At 36.0% G+C, this 21049-nt stretch overlaps 1 protein-coding gene across 4 annotated transcripts in view; it reads right to left on the bottom strand.

Annotated features, from left to right (window-relative positions):
• LOC107048642 (alpha-tocopherol transfer protein-like) overlaps window positions 1-20136 on the bottom strand; it is a 29226-nt gene extending 9090 nt beyond the window's left edge. The window contains exon 1 of one of the 4 annotated variants that reach the window (XM_015271925.2): window positions 19903-20136. Coding sequence is in view for 2 of the 4 variants with exons in the window: in XM_015271922.2 (XP_015127408.1) it covers window positions 10513-10555 (43 nt within the window). In the remaining 2 variants the exon portion in view is untranslated. Of the gene's footprint in view, window positions 1-10512; window positions 10950-14600; window positions 14764-19843 lie in introns of those variants that run through there. The other 3 variants (XM_015271927.1, XM_015271924.1, XM_015271922.2) reach the window with 3 other exon arrangements.
• Between the last annotated feature and the right edge of the window lie 913 nt (window positions 20137-21049).

Raw genomic sequence — 21049 nt, 5'->3', positions numbered from 1 at the left:
ATAAACATGATTTCATGGTGAATACCAGTTATCTGTTCTTGAGATATATTTGATTGGGAGAAATCGAACTTCTCTAGAGTTGAAGTTCCTTTTATTTATCGCAATAATCAAAGTATTTGATTTCTTAGGACTCCCTTTTTACAAAAGAAAAAAAGGAAAGGTTTTATATGTCAAAAATGGACTTTCTTTTTTTTCAAATTATTTAAATGTTTAATTCGTCCATGTTCCATCCATCCCGATGATCTTGCGATGGGTGCAAGAACAAAATACACGACCGGTGTGAAAAATTTTACTGTGCAGGAGGATAATTTTTGCATCCATACACTGACAGAAAAAATTATTTTTATCAAGAGAATTTTATTGGAACCAACTATCATTTGGTTATTGATTTTCAAATAAACATGATTTCATGGTGAATACCAGTTATCTGTTCTTGAGATATATTTGATTGGGAGAAATCGAACTTCTCTAGAGTTGAAGTTCCTTTTATTTATCGCAATAATCAAAGTATTTGATTTCTTAGGACTCCCTTTTTACAAAAGAAAAAAAGGAAAGGTTTTATATGTCAAAAATGGACTTTCTTTTTTTTCAAATTATTTAAATGTTTAATTCGTCCATGTTCCATCCATCCCGATGATCTTGCGATGGGTGCAAGAACAAAATACACGACCGGTGTGAAAAATTTTACTGTGCAGGAGGATAATTTTTGCATCCATACACTGACAGAAAAAATTATTTTTATCAAGAGAATTTTATTGGAACCAACTATCATTTGGGTATTGATTTTCAAATAAACATGATTTCATGGTGAATACCAGTTATCTGTTCTTGAGATACATTTGATTGGGAGAAATCGAACTTCTCTAGAGTTGAAGTTCCTTTTATTTATCGCAATAATCAAAGTATTTGATTTCTCAGGACTCCCTTTTTACAAAAGAAAAAAAAGGAAAGGTTTTATATGTAAAAAATGGACTTTCTTTTTTTTCAAATTGTTTAAATGTTTAATTCGTCCATGTTCCATCCATCCCGATGACCTTCCGATGGGTGCAAGAACAAAATACACGACCGGTGTGAAAAATTTTACTGTGCAGGAGGATAATTTTTGCATCCATACACTGACAGAAAAAATTATTTTTATCAAGAGAATTTTATTGGAACCAACTATCATTTGGGTATTGATTTTCAAATAAACATGATTTCATGGTGCATACCAGTTATCTGTTCTTGAGATACATTTGATTGGGAGAAATCGAACTTCTCTAGAGTTGAAGTTCCTTTTATTTATCGCAATAATCAGAGTATTTGATATCTTTCTAGCCAAAATTTTGCCAACTCCAGAAATTCGTTGATTTACTCAAAAATCAAAATTATTCTCATGATTAAATACGTTGTTATCTCAATCAACACGAACATACGTTGTTCCACGTAAATTATAATTGAAGTGAGCATTTCGTATGTCGAATCAGGATGAATATTGTTACGCGGAAAGAGCCTTGAGATTGTAGTAAGATGTCGTTGAGTTGAAAGAAGTTTATATTTCTTGACTAAAAAAATCACATTAGTTTACAATAACAGAATCACAGATTACGGCAATTCTACACAATCTTGGATGTCACAAATATCGTTCAATGCACGGAGAGAAATTTTCTAGAAAAATTCTAGTACGAGTTCTGGAAAAAATTACAATCCACCGGCTGTGAAAAATTCTAGTGCTGTTCAGGTAAAATTTCTTGGTATTTCTGGTAAAAATTCTGGGGATTTCTGTGAAATTTTCACGGAAATACGGGGAAAAATTCACGTTTTCCCCAATAAAATTTGTAGTGCCGGGACTGGAATTTTTTCCTGGCCGTCACTTTGCGCCTCTTTTCCTGTGGTAGCACTAGAATTTTTCTAAAAAATTTCTCTCCGTGTGTGATGTACGGAGAGCTTAATTTAAAGATCGGCTTCATTCGAGAAAACAACATTTAATTCGTTCCTCAAAGTAATCATCTCCTAGGTACGAAATTTTGATCAATTCATGAAAGTAGAAAATTTCTCAACTGGAGATTATATTAGGTTAAAAAAAATACAACTGTTCCATTTTTGTGGTGAATGCATGTGACTTCACGCCAAAGACTGTTTTATTTGATTCAGGTAAATGTACCTCAACAAGAAATAATTAATATTCACCATAATATCTTATTTATTTGGAACAAGTATTTAATACTTGTTCCAAGAAAGAAAAATTTCAACAAAAATAATATTTTCTATCAGTGTAGATGTGTTGTTTCACCGACCGAATCGTAAAATATCCTCCGCAAACAGGTATTTTTCCATTGAATTACATTACAATTACATTTCGTTGCACGATAACCTTTCGTACACTAAAATTTGCCACGATTTTCTAAGTAATTCTTATCCAACTTTTCTCTCCGTGTAATTTCCCTAGTTTCTCCTACAAACCTCGTTAGTACTTGCGCAAATGCAAAAATTGTCTCATCCCGTCAATGCTCCCGACATCATCACCTCCTCCATCTCCCCCGTTATAAAAAATTATTGGATTGACCTGATGTCACTCAAACCTAAAAACCGTCCATTACTGGGTCACAGAACGCCTATAAACAAGCCTTCCTCCCATGTGCAGACGAAGGGAATCCTTTTAGGATTTCATTCTCCGGCGTACGTGACTGAAATCGGCAAAATACAAAGTGGAAAATAACGAACACGGATCAAGGCTGAAGAATGAAACAGGTGTAATTACGTTTGTAATTCCGACTTACTTGTTTTTGAGACAGTTGAAAACAACTGAAGAGGCGCATTACAGAATAATAAACACAGGGGGGAAAAATCATCCACAACATGAGAGAAAAATCGTAGACGAGCAATCACGAATGTCAGGATGTACCGGACAATTTTGACTGTCCTTCGTGTTTACGTAATGAAGTGAATATGAGGGCAGATGAAGGGGATTTCTGGGGGATTGATAGCATCAGCGCGAGAGACTCTGTCAACGTATTTGTGTCATGGTATATCAAAGGATTGCATATGCATTACTGACGATCGTCAATGATAGACGGATTTGCACAAACATTTCGAGGATTCGTGGAATCTGTGGTATTGGCTCTGACTGTATTGGTCTGCTGCACTTGCGACAGAGGATGATCGATCAGAATACATCATGGGGTTTTGTAAAATCTGAATGTTGGGACATTCTCCGCACTGCGCTGCTGGAAAAAAATTGGAATTCTGCAGAGAACGAGAGCTTTAGTTTGTAGGGATCGGTACGATTCTTATATTTAATCATCGGCGCTCCTTCTACGGATACACTGGGGTGGTTTATCACCCACATACACACTGAGAAAAACGACAAAGTTCTCGAACAAGTTTTACTTGTGCCAAGAAAATAGTTTTTTGAAAATGATCAAAAAAGGATTTTTTGTGCTAAACATGCAGAGAGCGCGCCGGAATGAAAAATTTTTGTCGCCAAAATTCAGTAGCGAAGTGGTAGAACGATTTAAGTCGGCTGATCTCCCATTCGGTAGTATTCGGAAATATTCCTCTTGAGTTTTTGAGGAATATTTCCGAATCCAAAGGAGATAGCCAAATTTTCGTAATTACATTTGTTGTAGCTCTTAAAAGGCTCTACAAAAAAGGTTATAACAAATATTTTGCTGTCTCCCTTAGATTCCGAGATATTAATTGAAAACTGGTCAATAGTCAAAATTGACTTGTACCGTTGTACCACTTCGCTACTGAATTGATTGAGTAGTTAAAAAAATTTGCATTCTCTGTTCACGCAGAAATGTCATCTCTAGCACTACTCTTTCGTTATTCGATACTCCCATACGTATTTTTCTCCCGAAAAATCTTTGCTTTATGCGAAACAAGGGACTGTAATTTTTCGTTTCGACTGTCTAATATTCACAACCAAGAAATGAAGCTTTAAATTAAACAATAATAATGATATTATAGCAATCTTGTAACTTAGGGATACAATATTTGTTGATAAATTTTCCTCTAGATGAGATATTTTCATCCTGAAAAGGCACCGTCTGGTGTGAATTATCCGCCTCTTGAACCAAATATTTCGTTGCTGTCGAAAGCAGAACAATTATTCATGTTTGAGACTTTCAAATTCGAACTAAACAAATTCTTTTTTGGCAATTTTCAACAAGCGATTTTGTTGGCCCAAACAAGACTTGTTTGACAACGTGTTTGTTTTTCTCCCAGTGTAAGTTGTCCGAACATTTTACAATGATCTTATTATTTAAACTTTTCAGGTCTGAATTTGAATCTCGATATTGAACCTCAATTTGAAATTTTTCCTTGAGACGAGTTCTTGATTTGGGACTTTGGAGGGTCTCAACTTAACACTTAAAAGTCTCAACTGGAGGCTTTTGAAATTTTCAATTTGAATTATTTGAAAACCGCAATTTGAGATCATAAGTCCCAAAATAAAGCTTGTTTTTTTCGGCGAATTCAACAAAGAATTTAATGAACACTAACAGAAATATCGAAAATTTGAAAAAATTCCGTCTCTAAAAAGCTTTGCAGTTTTTTCTCTGCTGAACTTATTAGAAAAATCAAATGGTGTTTGTCAAAAAAGCTACACTGAAAAAAATTTCAATGGTAATTTCAACTCCAAGGGAATTGTCAAAGAAATTATATTTACAGTAACAATAAACTTTGTAGATTAAACTAGGATTCATCCTTCGATTTACTGTGTCAAATAGTGTCATCAACATTATGAAGTAATTTTCATGTTAATATAATAGTTGAATCTACAATGTTCATTGTTACCGTAACTATTATTTTTTTGACGATTCCCTTGTAGTTGAAATTACCATTGAAATTTCTCTCAGTGTAGGTTGAAAATATCCTATTATCGTGCAATGTGGTTTTGTCAGTGCAGGCACGTCTGGAAAAACTGCACTCATTAACTGCGGTTTTTCGGAAGATCTGGGGGTTTCGATCATGAATAAAAGATGAGATTAGACGGGTTTTGTGGCCTTGCGAGGTTTTGAAGGAGTTTTAGGGGATTTCAGGGGGGGGGGGGGGGGGAAGGAGAAGGATTCTGATACTAATGGTTGGGATTTTTAAGTGGTTCTTTGGAATGTTTTACACGGAGAGAAATGTACGAGAAAAATTACCGTGCCCGCACAGTAAAGTTGGTTCAGATGGTCTTTCCAGGCCAAATGTACCGCAAAGAGTAGGAAAAAGTACTGTTGCACGAGTCATTTTTCGGATAAATGTGGGGAAAAATTCTTGTGCAGCACGGTAAAATCGAAGCGACAGTGAATTTTTACGAGAAATACGAGAAAAATTATGACACTGACTGGCAAATTTTTCCGGTGCTCTACCAGAATCCTAGGACCCGATCGCGCATTCGTAAGATTTCGGTACTCTTCGTCCCCCCTCCGCAACCACGAACATCGACTCAACGTGACCAGATGATTTATTCCGTCGCCTCCTCTAGCCTCCTCTCTCACATATCTCCTTACTGAAACCCCAGGTTAATGTTTTTCATAATATCAATTCAGTGAAATATTAATTAGTGTTGTGATAAAACGGTTAAGAAATAAAATAAGTGCCCTTTATTTTCGCTTCATGAGGTGTATAACGCTGTAGATATACATTGGCCTGTCAAACGTTCCACATACGTTTGCCGCGCATTCCGCTTTTAATATGGGAGAGAGGATATGGAGGAGAGGTTAAAATAAAATTAATAGGATGATATGCTGAATGACAATGTTTACTCATTTTTAACTATTGAATGAAATTTATCATGTAATAGAAAACAGTCAGGGATCAAGCTTTTATTGTGCGTTACCGGAATTTTTACTATGCAGCACCGGAATTTTTCTGGTGCTAGACAATTGAACCCACTTTACCAGACGGCACGGTAATTTTTGCCTGAATTTCGCCTGAAAAATTCTGGAATTTTTTTCTCCGTGTAGACTCTGAATCATAAAATTCTGAAATTGGGATATTCAAAAAATTCATCCACCATGTTTCCTCATTTCTTCGCTTGTTGTTGCATGTTTGCAGAAGGAAATATAATAAGAAGAATGTAGTTGGCTAATAACCTAATGCAGCGACATTTGTTGAATGCGGAAACCCCTCTGTAATGCGAAACCCAAGAATACCGACTGTTTCGTATTTCAATATGCATTCGAATAATCTCCGACAATGTAGTATCATTTGCTACATAATTTGAATGACAAATAGTTCGCTCGTTTGATAAACGATGTATCAAAGTTCGAGGGATAGGAAGTCGTGGGAAGGAACATGTGAAACGCGTTCCGAGAAGAATAACAGGAGTAGTAATTACAATGTGCGTTGGGAGATCGTGATCATTTGACCGGGAGCTAATGTTCAATCGATACCAGAAACATTAATAATTGTTTAATCACCAAGGCAATTATTCCTCTGGAATATTATTCATTGCTAATTTCATGACATCATGGTGTTCGGTGGAAGGGCGGAATGAAAAAATTAATGGAGGCTAGGAGTGATTTTTGGGGGCAAGGTGCAAGGACTCCAGGAGATGAATAATCGCCGGTGGAAGCCTTGGCAGTTTTTTCTGCGATTCCTTCATCAATTGTTGCCATGTTTCCATTTTTTCTCACTTGATCAGAAAAAACTAATCGAGGATATTCTCCGGAGTTCGAGGACAATTATCCGTCACTGAGAAAAAAAAAGATTTTTTTAGAAGTACGTCTTCATTTGTGTAGACATTTTTCAAACACTAAAAAACGTCTGAATAAAATGAGAATTTGTCTAAATTTGAGACGAACAGGTGTCCAAACATCTTAATTCATGTTTGAAATTCAGGCAAATTTTCATTTTATTCAAATGTTTTTTATTGTCTGAAAAATATCTACAAAAAATGTGTGAAATTCAGATATTCGTTTTAGCTGTGTATGCACGGAAAGAATATAAAACTAAAAATTAAAGTGTGAACATAGTACACTGAGAGAAAAATTTGATAGTATGTAGACCATATTTACTTGAACGAAGTGAATTATTTTCAATGGCTTAAGTCTCAGAATGTTTGCGCTTCAAGGAACTCGAGTAAATTCTCATTTATCACTACCGTTTCGCACTACATCATGAATATATTACATACACTGTTGAAAAAATTTGGCTGAATTTTCCGGAATGAGACCCTGAATTTGATTTAAGGGGAGACCGCGGTGAAATTTAAGCCAGTACTCGACCTTAAGAGTCGTTGGACGACTTTCGGTACATGAAGCGATTTATTATGAAGTAAGAAAAAATTCGGACTTGACCCGTTTTGCCCCATACTTTTACCAAGAACGTCATTTTTCACGTTTTTTCACATAATACAGGAAATTTCAGCCAAAAGTTTTCCACAGTTTGTCGGACATTATGGATATAGAACCCATTGTCTTTTTTGGGCATCAGTTGCCTATTTTCTGAATGACAAAACTGATATAATTTTACATTTTCGAACTTTCCAATGAAAAAAACTATTATTCTCGTAATCACGGTAAAAAATACGAGAATTGAACACTATTTTGCTCAATTGAAGGATGGGGACTTCCATTCGAAGATGATTGTTTTGTATCTAGTCGGATTGTAGCAAGCCCTCTTAGGTGTAATATAAGGGTCAGGCACTAATTATCAGAATATAAGGGTCAAAAAGTGGAGGTTACAAAATGAGGGTCAGAATATTAGGGTCAAAACATTAGGGTCAGAATATAAAAGTAAAATATTGGGAGTCAGGCAATGAAAGCCTAAATATAAGTCATGTATTATGTTTGATCACTGTTTTTAGCCCTTATATGACCCTCATTGCCTGACACCCACTTTTTTTTACTTTTATATTCTGACCCTATGCGGAGAGAAATATTCAATAAAAATTACCAGAAAAAAGACGTAAAAATTACGTTTCGAAACGTAATCTGGGAGCGCAGTAAAATTCAATAAAAAGTGTCAATCGTCACGTAAATTTTACGATCTGTTCCGTAAAAATTACTCATCCGTCCGACGCCTCACGGCTAGCCATGAGTCACCGTGAGGGGGAGATTTTAACAACACATTCCGTAATTTTTCCGAAACTTTTCGTAAAAATTCTTAAACATCCAAGAATTTTCACGTTCTGAGGTAGAATAAGTCTCGAAGTTTCTGTCAGATTTTACAACTTCCAGAAAAATTACGTGACTTTTTCGTATTTTTTCGGTGACAGACCCGAAAATTTACTGAACGTTTCAGATTTACTCTTTTATATTCCTATAGAAATTCACTGGAAACGATTCTCGCTTACGGATTACGTGAAATGTTTCGTAATTTTTCTTGAATATTTCTCTCCGTGTAATTTTTTGATCCTAACATTCTGACCCTCATTCCTTCACCTTTACATCCAGGCCCTCAGTTTTTGACTCTAATATTCCGACGCTCATTTTTCAACCTCCACTTTTAGACCCTTATATTCTCACACTTAGTGTCTGACCCTTATATTACACTTGAGAGCGCTTGGTACAACCCGGGCTGATACGAAATAATCCTCCTCAAATTGAAACACCCACCCCCCATTTCCACGACTGAAAAGGCAGTAATTAGTGATTTTTATTTTTCAATTGAAGAAAATTTTTTCTCTCTGTATTCGGCTATCTCGAGGAGCTGAATAATTGCGCAGGAAATATTACCGGGAGTGAATCCTGTCGATTGCACGCTCTATAAACTCAGCAGGAGCTGTGAGGAACGCTCCTTCCGACCAGTGAATGAACACCGCTCAATGTCATTGCGCAACGAACCACAACCTATCAGCATAATAATTGGAAACTAACTTTTTCCATTCAGAAGAAAAAAAGTTGACAAATTTTTTTTCGAGACCGAATGAATTCAGCAGCGAAGTGGTAAAAGGAGATAAGTCAATTTTGACTATTGACCAGTTTTTAATCAATATCTCGGAATCTAAGGAAGATAGAAAAATTTTTGTTACAACCTTTTTTGTGGAGCCGATTGAGTGCTACAACAAATGTTATTACGAAAATTTCGCTATCTCCCTTAGATTCGGAAATATTCCTCAAAAACTCAACTGGGAGATAAGTGGACTCATCTCCGATTACCCCTTCACTACTGAATTTAAAAATTATTCCATTTCTGTGGAAAATGTCACGTTGCAGACCCAAAAATACAAAAATCTGAATTTCACATCAACGAGACGTTTAACTGTGCATAATTATGCGCGAAGGTCGATTTTTTGTATCGCCACTGGAGTGCAAGAAACACGCTAGAACGGAAAGTCTGGCCTGGGCCGAGGCAAACATCTCTCGCTCAATGATTTTCGGTCCTGAATGCCATTACCCAATACTTGGAAACTTTCTAAAGTATCCGGTAAACCGTGTAATAATAAGAGACTCAAACCTTGGAACTTATCCAAGGAAAACGAACTCTCATTGGGATTCAAATTCGAGTGTTTGGATTTCACAGGATTGAAGAGGATCAATAGAGGGAAAGAGGATGAAAGGTCATTGAACGAATACCGACAACTTGTAAACATGACACATCATTCCTATAAAATCGATTAAGACTCGAAATATCATCTGCTTCGTAAAGTCAAACTGAAGCATCAATTTTTCACGGTGAAAAGAAAAATTCATGTAAAATTCAAGAGAGTGAAGGAACTATTTTGTTTTTAATCGATTTAATAATTAGACCGCTGTAATTCTATTTCCAATTTTCATTTTCTGATTATAAGAACGAAATGTTAAGAGAAAAGGGTATTTTCTGCATAACATTATTCAACAGATTCTGATTCATTATTCAATTTTAAACCGTTCTGAATCCTCTACTGATACACTGGGGTAATTTATCACCCCACCCTACTACTGCTACATTCACTTTACATTAGAAGTACAACAGTGAAGTGTAACCTATTGATGATATCCTCTCCTGAACAGATTTAAACCTGTTGAACTGAAATTTGTAGGGTTCAACAAAAAATTTCAAAATACCCCTTTAAAATTCATTAGTGAAGTGGTAAAACGATTTAAGTGGATTTTGACTATTCGTCAGTTTTTACTAAATATCTCAGATTCTGAGGCAGATAGGAAAATTTTTATTACAATCTTTTCTGTAGACTGCATTAAAAGCTACAAAAAAGATATTTACAAAAATTTTGCTATCTCCCTTAGATTTGGAGATATTTCTTGAAAACTTAACTGAGAGCTAAGTCGATTTGAATCGTTTTACCACTTCGCTACTGAATGGATCAGAGATATTCAAAAAAACTAGAAACTCATCCATTATTTGACGAACATAAACAAAAAAAATTCAAATTTTCCCACTAGAAATGAAATTAAACCAACAGAAGACAAAAAGAAGTGAAAAAAAATGATTCAATTCAGATGACAAATCCATTAAGATCTACAAAAATATAATGCATGTAGATACTCATCGGTAACCTCTAAAAATAAACGTTCATAAATTATTTAATGACCTCATTAACCACGAATAAAAATGTGGCCATGAAAACGTAATAAATACTCCAGCAATTGCGCTTACCTTTCCGATTTAATGAAGCGTAATCAGCTCGAAAAGTGCCCATGATGGCACCGATACAGTCCCGCAATATAATTGAAACAAAAACTGATTGGAGCACAGCCAAGAATAAAGAGATCGAGAACTGAAGAGCGAGGAAGTGTAAAGTGTTTTATCTCTTTGATGCACTTTTTCAAACGCTTCAAACGTACGTCTCTACGTCTCTGCACAATATCGTTTTCCAGGGGCTCCAGTGAGGCGAGCAGTATAAGGCGTGCAGTATAAGGCACTCAGATTTCTCAAACTAGAATCGGATCAACAGCAACTGATGCGAACAACAGTAACTCTTTTCACTGGTACACTCAACTTGGCAGTGAAACGGAATGAAAGGAAGAACAGCAGTTGTATTGTATCACGTTAAAATTCGAAGTCAATTGAACCGTTCAGCCGAGGCGAAACGGTAACGAGGTATTGCGATGAGAATGGGCGGGCTTTTATAACCCCCTCTGATGGATAATATTGACAGTGTCTGGGGTATGTTATTTACTGGGCGAATGAACGATTCGCTCACGTTTTGTTTACCATGAAATATCGATTGACGGGTGATGGAATATAGAGGTGGATAAATACAGGGGGTACACAACTTTCTGATAATTGCAATTGATGTTCTCCCGGGGCGCAGGGGGTGGGCACTGATGGCTTTCGGCTGGGTGGTGGAGGGCCAATGGTGTGTGATTGTTAAAGTGGTATAAATAGAACTAGAATTTTGGAGACTAAAATCTGAAATATATTGCAAATGGATGTTGATATAAATGGAAATATTCTCGTTAAGGATATCCATACGGAGAGAAATGTTCAGTGAAAATTACGGAACTCACAGTTCGCTCACCGATTACGGAATCGACTCGCAAAATTTAAGGATGTTCGACACCCTTTTAGCCAAAATTGACGTTGTTTTCATTTTTCTGGCAAATTATCGATGGGAGTGACGTGAAAAAATATAACGATTTTGTGGTTTGTCATTCTTTAATGGCTCACGGAGTTGCGTAGTGGTGCAATAATTTTCATGCGTTTTTTCAACAGTTTTGTGATTCTTTTTAAAAGTTTAGAGAAAACGCAGGAAAATGTTCGCACCACCTTAAAATTTCGTCAGTCATTAAATAATGACAAAACGCAAAAACGTTATATTTTTTCACGTCAATTCCATCATAAGTTTGCCAGAAAAATTGAAAAAACGTGAATTTTGGCAGAAAGGGTGTAGAACATCCTTTTCACGGAGATTCAGGTAAAAATTACGGAACGCTCTGGAAAAATTTACGGAATGTCAGTTCCGTAAAATTTCCTACAACCACATGTCGCTCCGGAATTACGGGAAAGATACGTAATTTTTATTCATTATTTTTCCCAATCGAATTTCGACCAATCAGAGCGCAGTATTTGAGGCTACCCGATAGTTTTATTTTGGATATTTCCTGCTAGCTTTTGAAAATTTCGCAGTAGTTCTTCATTTTTTTTACCTGAATATTTCACAGTAGCTCTTCATTTTTTCGGCTCATTTCAGATAGAAACTTATATTTGACAGTCTATGGGAATAGGGGTATTCTATTAACATATTTTGTTCAAATCTTCCCCAATTCACCTCCTGATGTTGTCCACTGCACTCTGCTTGGCCAAAATCTGATTGGGAAAAATAATTCGACAAATACCCCTCGAAATTCAAAATTAATCGGGTAGTTCCCTCAAGCTCCCCTGTAAACAAACCATCGTGCCAAGTTTTGCAGAAAAATCCCTCGCGCAAACGCTCGGGATTTTTTAACCTGCAAAACTTAATATCCTCATTTGCTTGCAAGGAAGCTATGGGGAAATACCCGATAATTTTGAAGCTCTTGGGGTATTACTACTGATTATTTTTCTCACTCGGATTCCAGCCAATCAGAGCGCAGTATTTGAGGCTACCCGATAGTTTTATTTTGGATATTTCCTGCTAGCTTTTGAAAATTTCGCAGTAGTTCTTCATTTTTTTTACCTGAATATTTCACAGTAGCTCTTCATTTTTTCGGATTTTCGGATTTCGGATTTTCATTTCAGATAGAAACTTATATTTGACAGTCTATGGGAATAGGGTTATTCTATTAACATATTTTGTTCAAATCTTCCCCAATTCACCTCCTGATGTTGTCCACTGCACTCTGCTTGGCCAAAATCTGATTGGGAAAAATAATTCGACAAATACCCCTCGAAATTCCAAATTAATCGGGTAGTTCCCTCAAGCTCCCCTGTAAACAAACCATCGTGCCAAGTTTTGCAGAAAAATCCCTCGCGCAAACGCTCGGGATTTTTTAACCTGCAAAACTTAATATCCTCATTTGCTTGCAAGGAAGCTATGGGGAAATACCCGATAATTTTGAAGCTCTTGGGGTATTACTACTGATTATTTTTCTCACTCGGATTCCAGCCAATCAGAGCGCAGTATTTGAGGCTACCCGATAGTTTTATTTTGGATATTTCCTGCTAGCTTTTGAAAATTTCGCAGTAGTTCTTCATTTTTTTTACCTGAATATTTCACAGTAGCTCTTCATTTTTTCGGATTTTCGGATTTCGGATTTTCATTTCAGATAGAAACTTATATTTGACAGTCTATGGGAATAGGGTTATTCTATTAACATATTTTGTTCAAATCTTCCCCAATTCACCTCCTGATGTTGTCCACTGCACTCTGCTTGGCCAAAATCTGATTGGGAAAAATAATTCGACAAATACCCCTCGAAATTCCAAATTAATCGGGTAGTTCCCTCAAGCTCCCCTGTAAACAAACCATCGTGCCAAGTTTTGCAGAAAAATCCCTCGCGCAAACGCTCGGGATTTTTTAACCTGCAAAACTTAATATCCTCATTTGCTTGCAAGGAAGCTATGGGGAAATACCCGATAATTTTGAAGCTCTTGGGGTATTACTACTGATTATTTTTCTCACTCGGATTTCGGCCAATCAGAGTGCAGTATTTGAGGCTGTCAAACAGTTTTATTTCGGAAATTTCTAAAAAATTTCCGACGGAAATTCACTAGTAGTTTTTCAAATGTTTCTCATCTTTCGACGCATTTCACGTTTAATATTCTGTGTGACAGATAAACAAAAAAGTGGGTTGTAAATGTATGGCTGTGTAAATGTATGCCGATGCTGTTCGCTGCACTCTGCCTGGCCCAAATCCCAGTGGAAAAATAATCCGTCAAATACCACTGTGGTATAGCACTAGTGGTATAACTACTGAAAATTTCGCGGAAACGGTGGCCGTCTGTTACACATTAAGAGGTCTCCTCAGTAATTTTCACCGCGAAACGACAATGTGCTAGCAAACTGAATATGTCGTGTCATAATCAAGAATGATAAAAGGAAAATTGTAAAGAAACTGTAAGTAGTTTTATCGCTTCGTTGGTTTTTAATTAATCATTCAAATTTCGGCTTATACATGGGCTTTATGAACGCTATTTTGTATTAAATAGAATTGGAATTTTCAGGTGCACATGACAGAATATTATGAAATATTTTCAATATTCAAGCAACAATTTTCCTGAATTCTTAATTCACTGAAAATTCGGTTGGATGTGATGTTCAATTTCCGCAATGAGTTTGAGAATTCTAGATGTCATTGAAATATAAATGATAATCTAGCATGGAAAACTCAATTATTCTGAATTTTCAAGCTGAATGAGAGATCCCATGAACGATTTGATCTAAAATTCAATTTAAATTCTCAATATTGAGAATTAAAATGCAGTTAATGCGGAATTTTCACCAAACTCCGAACAGTGCAGTGTGAAATAGCTTTGAAAATCGAGTCGCTGCACGATTACTTGACTTCTTCTGTCATTTTTCCACAATTTTTTCACCGTCTAATGGCTTTCAAAATTGGAAAAAAATAATACCTTTCACTAAACATGTTTCTGCGGGTATAATTCATATTTCTCGTCCTGATTTTCCTATCGAGAAACATCTCTTCCATTTTCTTCGCGAGGAATCCATCTGATCACTTCCGAAATTGGTAAAAAATCGAAATGTTGTCAGGAATTCCGAACGCACTCCATTAATCTCAAGAATTTAATAAAAAATTACTCACTCTCCACGATATAATCCATGCTGAATATCAACCTCTCGACCGCGACTGTTCAACCGTCACCGACAAGCATGAACTAAACCTTGATAAAGACCGAAAATCGAATGTATGAAGAATGTCGTCGATGACTGAAAGACAACAAAAATGCTGATGGCAGTGATCGGTGCTTGTACTTATACGTGCATTCCCCGCTTCTTGGCCTCCGGTGGGGTCATAAAATCATAAGAGGAGCCAGTGCACGATGGATGGGATGTCTCTGTTGTCTTTTCCTCCCCACTTATTTTTTCATAGGCTCGGAGTGACGGTCTCGTTCAGTTCATGTGCAACACTGCTAATTTTATTGCCACTGGTAGGACTTCTCGACGTGTCACGGTTCGTCGGATGAACGTTATACATTTGTGAAAATGTGAGGTTTGTGAATGAGCGATGAGCGGCTTCTGTCGATGAGAATGAGTGAATCATTTTTGAATGGAGGGCAATGAATAATAATAGTTGGATTGAAGTGAAGCGAATGGAGTGACGAAATAATCGCGTCTAAAAGATTGGAAAAAGTTATGGATAATAAGTCATTGAAATTACATTTTGCAAATGATTATTTCTTTTCAATGGTTTTTTGTAAATAAATCATGAGAATTGACGAAAATTTGAGGAAGCGCAATTTTTTTTATAGAATCAATTCATATGAAATTTACTGGGGGCTACGCCCCCTGCTCGCTCCGCTCGCGAACCCTCATGTGACCCACGTATAGCCCCACATGACGCTTAATCTGACCCTTGTGACCTCTAATCTGACCCTCGCGAGCGTTATTCTGACTTTCATTATAACCCTTGTGACCCTAATCTGATCCTCATGAACGTTATTTTGACTCCCATTATAATCCTCGTGACCCTTATTTTGGCCTTTGTGGCCCTTATTCTGGCCCTCATCATAACACTCGTGACCCTGATTTTGACCCTGGTGACTGTTATTCTGACTCTCATTGAAACCGTTGTGGACCTCAATCTCATTACAACTCTTCAGATTCTTATTTTGACCCTTGTGACCCTTGGGACTCTCATTATAACCGTCGTGACCCGTATTCTGACCCTCACTATAGCCCCTTGTGACCCTTACTCTGACTCTCATTATAATTCTCGTGACTCTTACACTGACCCTCATTATAACCCTCCTGACCCTTATTCTGACCCTCGTGATCTTTATTTTGACCCTAGTGACACTTATTCTGACTCTCATTATAATTCTCGTGACTTTTACACTGACCTTCATTATAACCCTCTTGACCCTTATTCTGACCCTCGTGATCTTTATTTTGACCCTTGCGACCCTTATTTTGACTCATTATAACCCTCGTGACCCTTGTTATGACCATCGTGGCCCTTATTTTGACCCTTATTCTGACCCCTTATAACCCTCGTGACCTTTATTCTGACCCTCATTATAACTTTCGTGACCCTTATTTTGACCCTTGTAACCGTTATTGTGTTAGATTTTTGCTTCAAAAAAAAGAGAAAAATTCTACGAGAATTAGAATTTAGAGAGAAAACATCCCGCACCGCTCAGCCGGGATTCGAACTCGGGTCTCCCAGTTACGCGCCGGGCACTCTCCCAACTAAGCTACCAGGAACTTTTATTATTATTATAACCCTTGCGGCAATCAGTTTCTGATTCTTAATCCTTTTTGATCCTCATTTCTGACCCTTAATTTTGGAATCTTAATTTCGAACACCAAATTTTCATCACCAGAAGTCGATTTGGATGTCTCTCTATATAAATAAAAAAATAAGGCGAAAAATTCAGGGGACACTCAAGTTCAGGGGACGCTTAAATTCAGGGGACGCTCAAATTCAGGGGACGCTGGGTGCCTATACGAGGAGGTGCGTTTATTTATAAGAGATGTCTATATGAGGGGGTGGTCATAAAGGGGATATCGATATTTATGGAGGATTACTATATTAGGGGGTGCTTATATGGAAGATGTTTATGGGTACGGTCACACTGCTGTGGTCACACGGACGGGGGGGGGGAACGAGCGAAGCGAGTGGGGGGGGCAAACCCCCCCGGGTTGGCGAGCGGAGCGAGCAGGGGGCGAAGCCCCCTAGTTTATAATATAAGTTGATGAACGTGAGCAAATTAGTATTTTTAGGGTATAAAATGAATTGTTTACAAATTATTTATAAAGTTCGTGATTCCCAAACAATTGCAATCTTAGGATTGTAGGATTAAATAAAAAATTAAACGAGCTCTGATTTTCACCGAAAAATGGCGAAAAGTTGGAGAACTTGTTGATATTTGGAAAATGTCTACAAAAAGGACTCCAAAATGCTTGAAAAATGTCCGCCACAACGTCTGGAATTCAAAGTTTAGTTTTTGTAGGGAAATTTAATAAACCATTTGGTCTCAAATGACATTTAAATTTATAACATTGGCACTCTGCAGTGTAGCATGCACATGCATTCCAAAAATTTTAACGGAGTAGTTCGCTCGACCTTGCAACAGTAAACTTGTGCGATAACCAGACAAAACAATCCGACATAAATAACATGGATCTTAACGAACACAGTCTCAGCAATTCTCGCACAGCCCCAACTCTACCCTCTCATCTGTAAGACCGTATCTCAATGAACTTTTTACTATCGCTATGCAGATTAATCTATTCCAAGCGCGTCCATCTAGTCGCTGTACTTCCTACAAATGGAGTAATAACCTTTGCCCTGAAATTTTAATGCAAAGTTTTTGCTGCTGAACTATTCACAAGCTGCTGATAAATATTTCAACAAAATAAAACGAGGCTCGAAAACTCCCAGAGTCATAATTCATACAGCCGCTTCCCGATTTAAGAGACATGATTTTCCTCGTGAACATTCATCACAGTAATCAGTTTTACGCTCGGGTCCAGGATTTTTGCTTCAAAAACCATTCGTCCAATTCGGTCAATCTTGATTACTCCCAGAGAAATTTTCTATTCAAATTTATTTGAATCAAATGAATGATTTTATTTGAATAACTCATAATTACGTTTTTATCAAAAATTTCAACTTTATTTTTATTTCCGTTTTTATTCTTATTAAATTGGTATTTTTTGTTCAATATGAATAAAAGTCCCGTTGATTGAAATAAAGAGTTTATCAGTTAGAAATAAAATTATTCTTTGCACAGTGAAAAGAAAGGATTTTTAAGAATGTAATAGTCTTGAATTTCGGTCAAATAAATCGTTCATTTGATTCGAATAGAGGATTTACGTGTGATTAATGATCAATTTCACATAACTGAAGCATTTTTATTGAAAAATGTTGTTTAATAAAAAAAAATCTCATAAACTATCCGCAAACTGCTGATAAATGTTTTAACAAAATAAAACAACATTCGAAAACCCATCGAGTCGTGATTTATAAAACCGCTTCCCGATTTAGTAGATATGATTTTCTTCTTGAACATTCATCACAGTAATCACTTTTATACTCGGGTCCAGGATTTTTGCTTCAAAAACCATTCATTCAATGCGTTCAATCTTGATTACTCTCAGAGAAATGTTCTATTCAAATTTATTTGAATCAAATGAATGATTTTATTTGAATAACTCATAATTATATTTTTATCAAAAATTTAAACTTTATTTTTATTTCCGTTTTTATTCTCATCAAATTGGTATTGTTTGTTTAATATGAATAACAGTCCCGTTGATTGAAATAAAGAGTTTATAAGTTAGAAATAAAATTATTCTTTGTCCAGTGAAAAGAAAGGATTTTTAAAAATATAATAGTCTTGTATTTGGATCAAATAAATCGTGTATTCAATTCCAATAGAGAATTTATTTGGATTTAATGAATTATCAATTTCATATAATTGAAGCATTTTTATTGAAATGAACTACAATGAGTTTACTAATTCCCAACAAAAATTTGTTTAATAAAAAAAATCACATTAACTATCCGCAAACTGGTGATAAATGTTTTAACAAAATAAAACTTCATTTGAAATCCCATCGTCATGATTTATAAAACCACTTCCCGATTTAATAGATATGATTTTCTTCTTGAACATTCATCACAGTAATCACTTTTATACTCAGGTCCATGATTTTTGTTTCAAAAACCATTCGTTCAGTGCGTTCAATCTTGATTACATCCAGAGAAATGTTCTATTCAAACTAAATAAAATTTATTTGAATCAAATGAATGAATTTCTTTGAATAACTCATGATAATTTTTTTATCAAAACATGAACTTGATTGTTATTTTCAAGTGAATATTTTTTAATGAATATGGACAATAAAATTTCTTGGCACCAATCAATTGAATAGTTAAAAATGTAATTATTGTTTAGACGTTGAAGAAAAGGAATTGCGTAAAATGTAACAATCCTGTGCTTATTCCTCAGATGTAATTGTTCATTTCTCCATTTACCTCCAACTTGTTGGACAAAAAACCCCAATTCAAAAACATCAATTCAGTCACCATCATAATGATAACAAATTCTCCCACAAAGAATACAGACGACTACCATGTGGAAAGTAAAACGCGTTACCTTGACCGATACGGACGAGTGCGCGACGTGCTGGAATTACAAAGACGGCCTCGAGGCACCCACCGGTGAAACTCAAAGAGTTATTTTGTAAACTCAATTGCCTCAAATGCATCGAATATTACCAAACAACGCTCCTTGCCTCACGATTACTCAACAATGCCCAAGTCTTGGAAAAAATCAGTCGCTTCGATTGTGATGAGTTCGTCTACTTAAAATTGCTCCAGAGAACGTCTATTTCATGGGGAAAAAAATCAGCAAAAATTGCAAGAAAAAGTTAGTAAAAATTAAGGAATAAAAAAACTATCATTATATTTTTCTGAAGAGAATTATTATTATTTCAAATTATTGATTTTTCAGTGTAAAAATTGCTTAATATTCGTGGGTTTCTCTCGTACTTTTTCACCAAGAGATGATAAATTTTACTGTTTCTTTGTGAAAAATTACGTTACGAAGTGGAATTTCCTGTTACTTTGTGGTTGTTAAAAATTTTAAGGTTTTTCACTTGAAATTTCAAGAGTAATTTTCTAACCGTGGAAGGAATTACACAGAGTTCGTATTGAAATTAATAATCAGTAAAGGATTCAGAGACATTGATCAATAATATGGCCATGAGCAAAATCTTAGTTATATAATGCTGCGCAATGCTTAGGGTAGTTTCCTAATTCTACGAGGAAAATTGAACCTATAGTGTGGTCTATATCAAACTGTGAAAGCTACTTGCATATCCTTAGACACAAATTTTCCGTGTGATTTTTTTCTCCGCCAGGTTTTATCACTCACGTTTGTTTTATCCTTCTCTGGATGACGCAAATGTTGGAATTTCACGCGGTAACTTTCACTGCTGAACACTGGAATACCGATTTTTGACGATTTTAAACTGGAGAATAGATTCGCGGATCGCGTGCTCGAGATCGATAGGTCGATACGAGACGAAATGAGATAGCAGACGTAAAGTATAAGGCGATGTATCTCCTTATTTATAAATAAGAGGGGGTCTCTCCCGTCGGTTTCTGAGCTCTGACCCTCGGCTCTGTCGCTCGTGCCTTTTTACCACCTCCTCGGTTCTGGATTTTGTATCGCCGATTGAGAATTGTGACGTCCAAAGGACGCGAGGTGGGCTGAGGGTCCACGCGGCCGGCGGAATTTGGAGGAAAAAAAGACAGTGAATAATGATCGGGGATAGAGGAGAGAGATCAGGTGTTTTTCACTGATACTCGTGGCCTTGAACCGCTTTGTTTGTAGCCTGACATTGCTGATTTATTGTGCAACTGTTTTGCATTGTTTTCCTATTTGCATGGTTGTTTTGCATGACGACACGGACGAAAAAATTTAATAGAAAAACCTATCGAATTCGTTGGAAAATTCTATTGAATTTCTATTGAACTGTTCTATCAGTTTTTGGCCGATTCTATTGAAATGTTCAATAGAAAATATTCAGTAGAAAAAGTCAATATAATTCAATTTTTCTATATAACTTATTCTATTGAGATATTTTCCATAGAATTTCCTCGGCTCAAATTTTCCACGTTTTTTCGTTTGATTTTCTTGATGAGAAGAAAAGAAAAATAGAGTGAAAAAACTTGGAAAATTTGAGTCGAGCAAATTCTATAGAAAATATATGAAAAGAATAAGTTATATAGAAAAATCGAATTCTGTTGACTTTTTCTATTTAATGTTTTCTATTGAACATGTCAATAGAATCAGCCAAAAACTAATAGAAAGTTTAATAGAAATTCAATAGAATTTTCTAACGAATTCGATAGGTTTTTCTATTAAATTTTTTCGTGCGTGAATTGTAATAAAAAAGGGAAAAGGGGTGAATTGATGGAAAAAATTTTCATTGTAATATACAGTGATCGGTCGACAATCATTACATTTGTAATATTTTGTAACATTATTAGAATTTGCACCTTTCTATTACTATGGT

Source organism: Diachasma alloeum, unplaced genomic scaffold (assembly GCF_001412515.2).
Source record: "Diachasma alloeum isolate Michigan unplaced genomic scaffold, Dall2.0 Dall_scaffold_00195, whole genome shotgun sequence".
Taxonomy (NCBI): domain Eukaryota; kingdom Metazoa; phylum Arthropoda; class Insecta; order Hymenoptera; family Braconidae; genus Diachasma; species Diachasma alloeum.
Note: the sequence above shows the minus strand (reverse complement) of the source record. Positions and strands in the feature narration are given on the sequence as shown.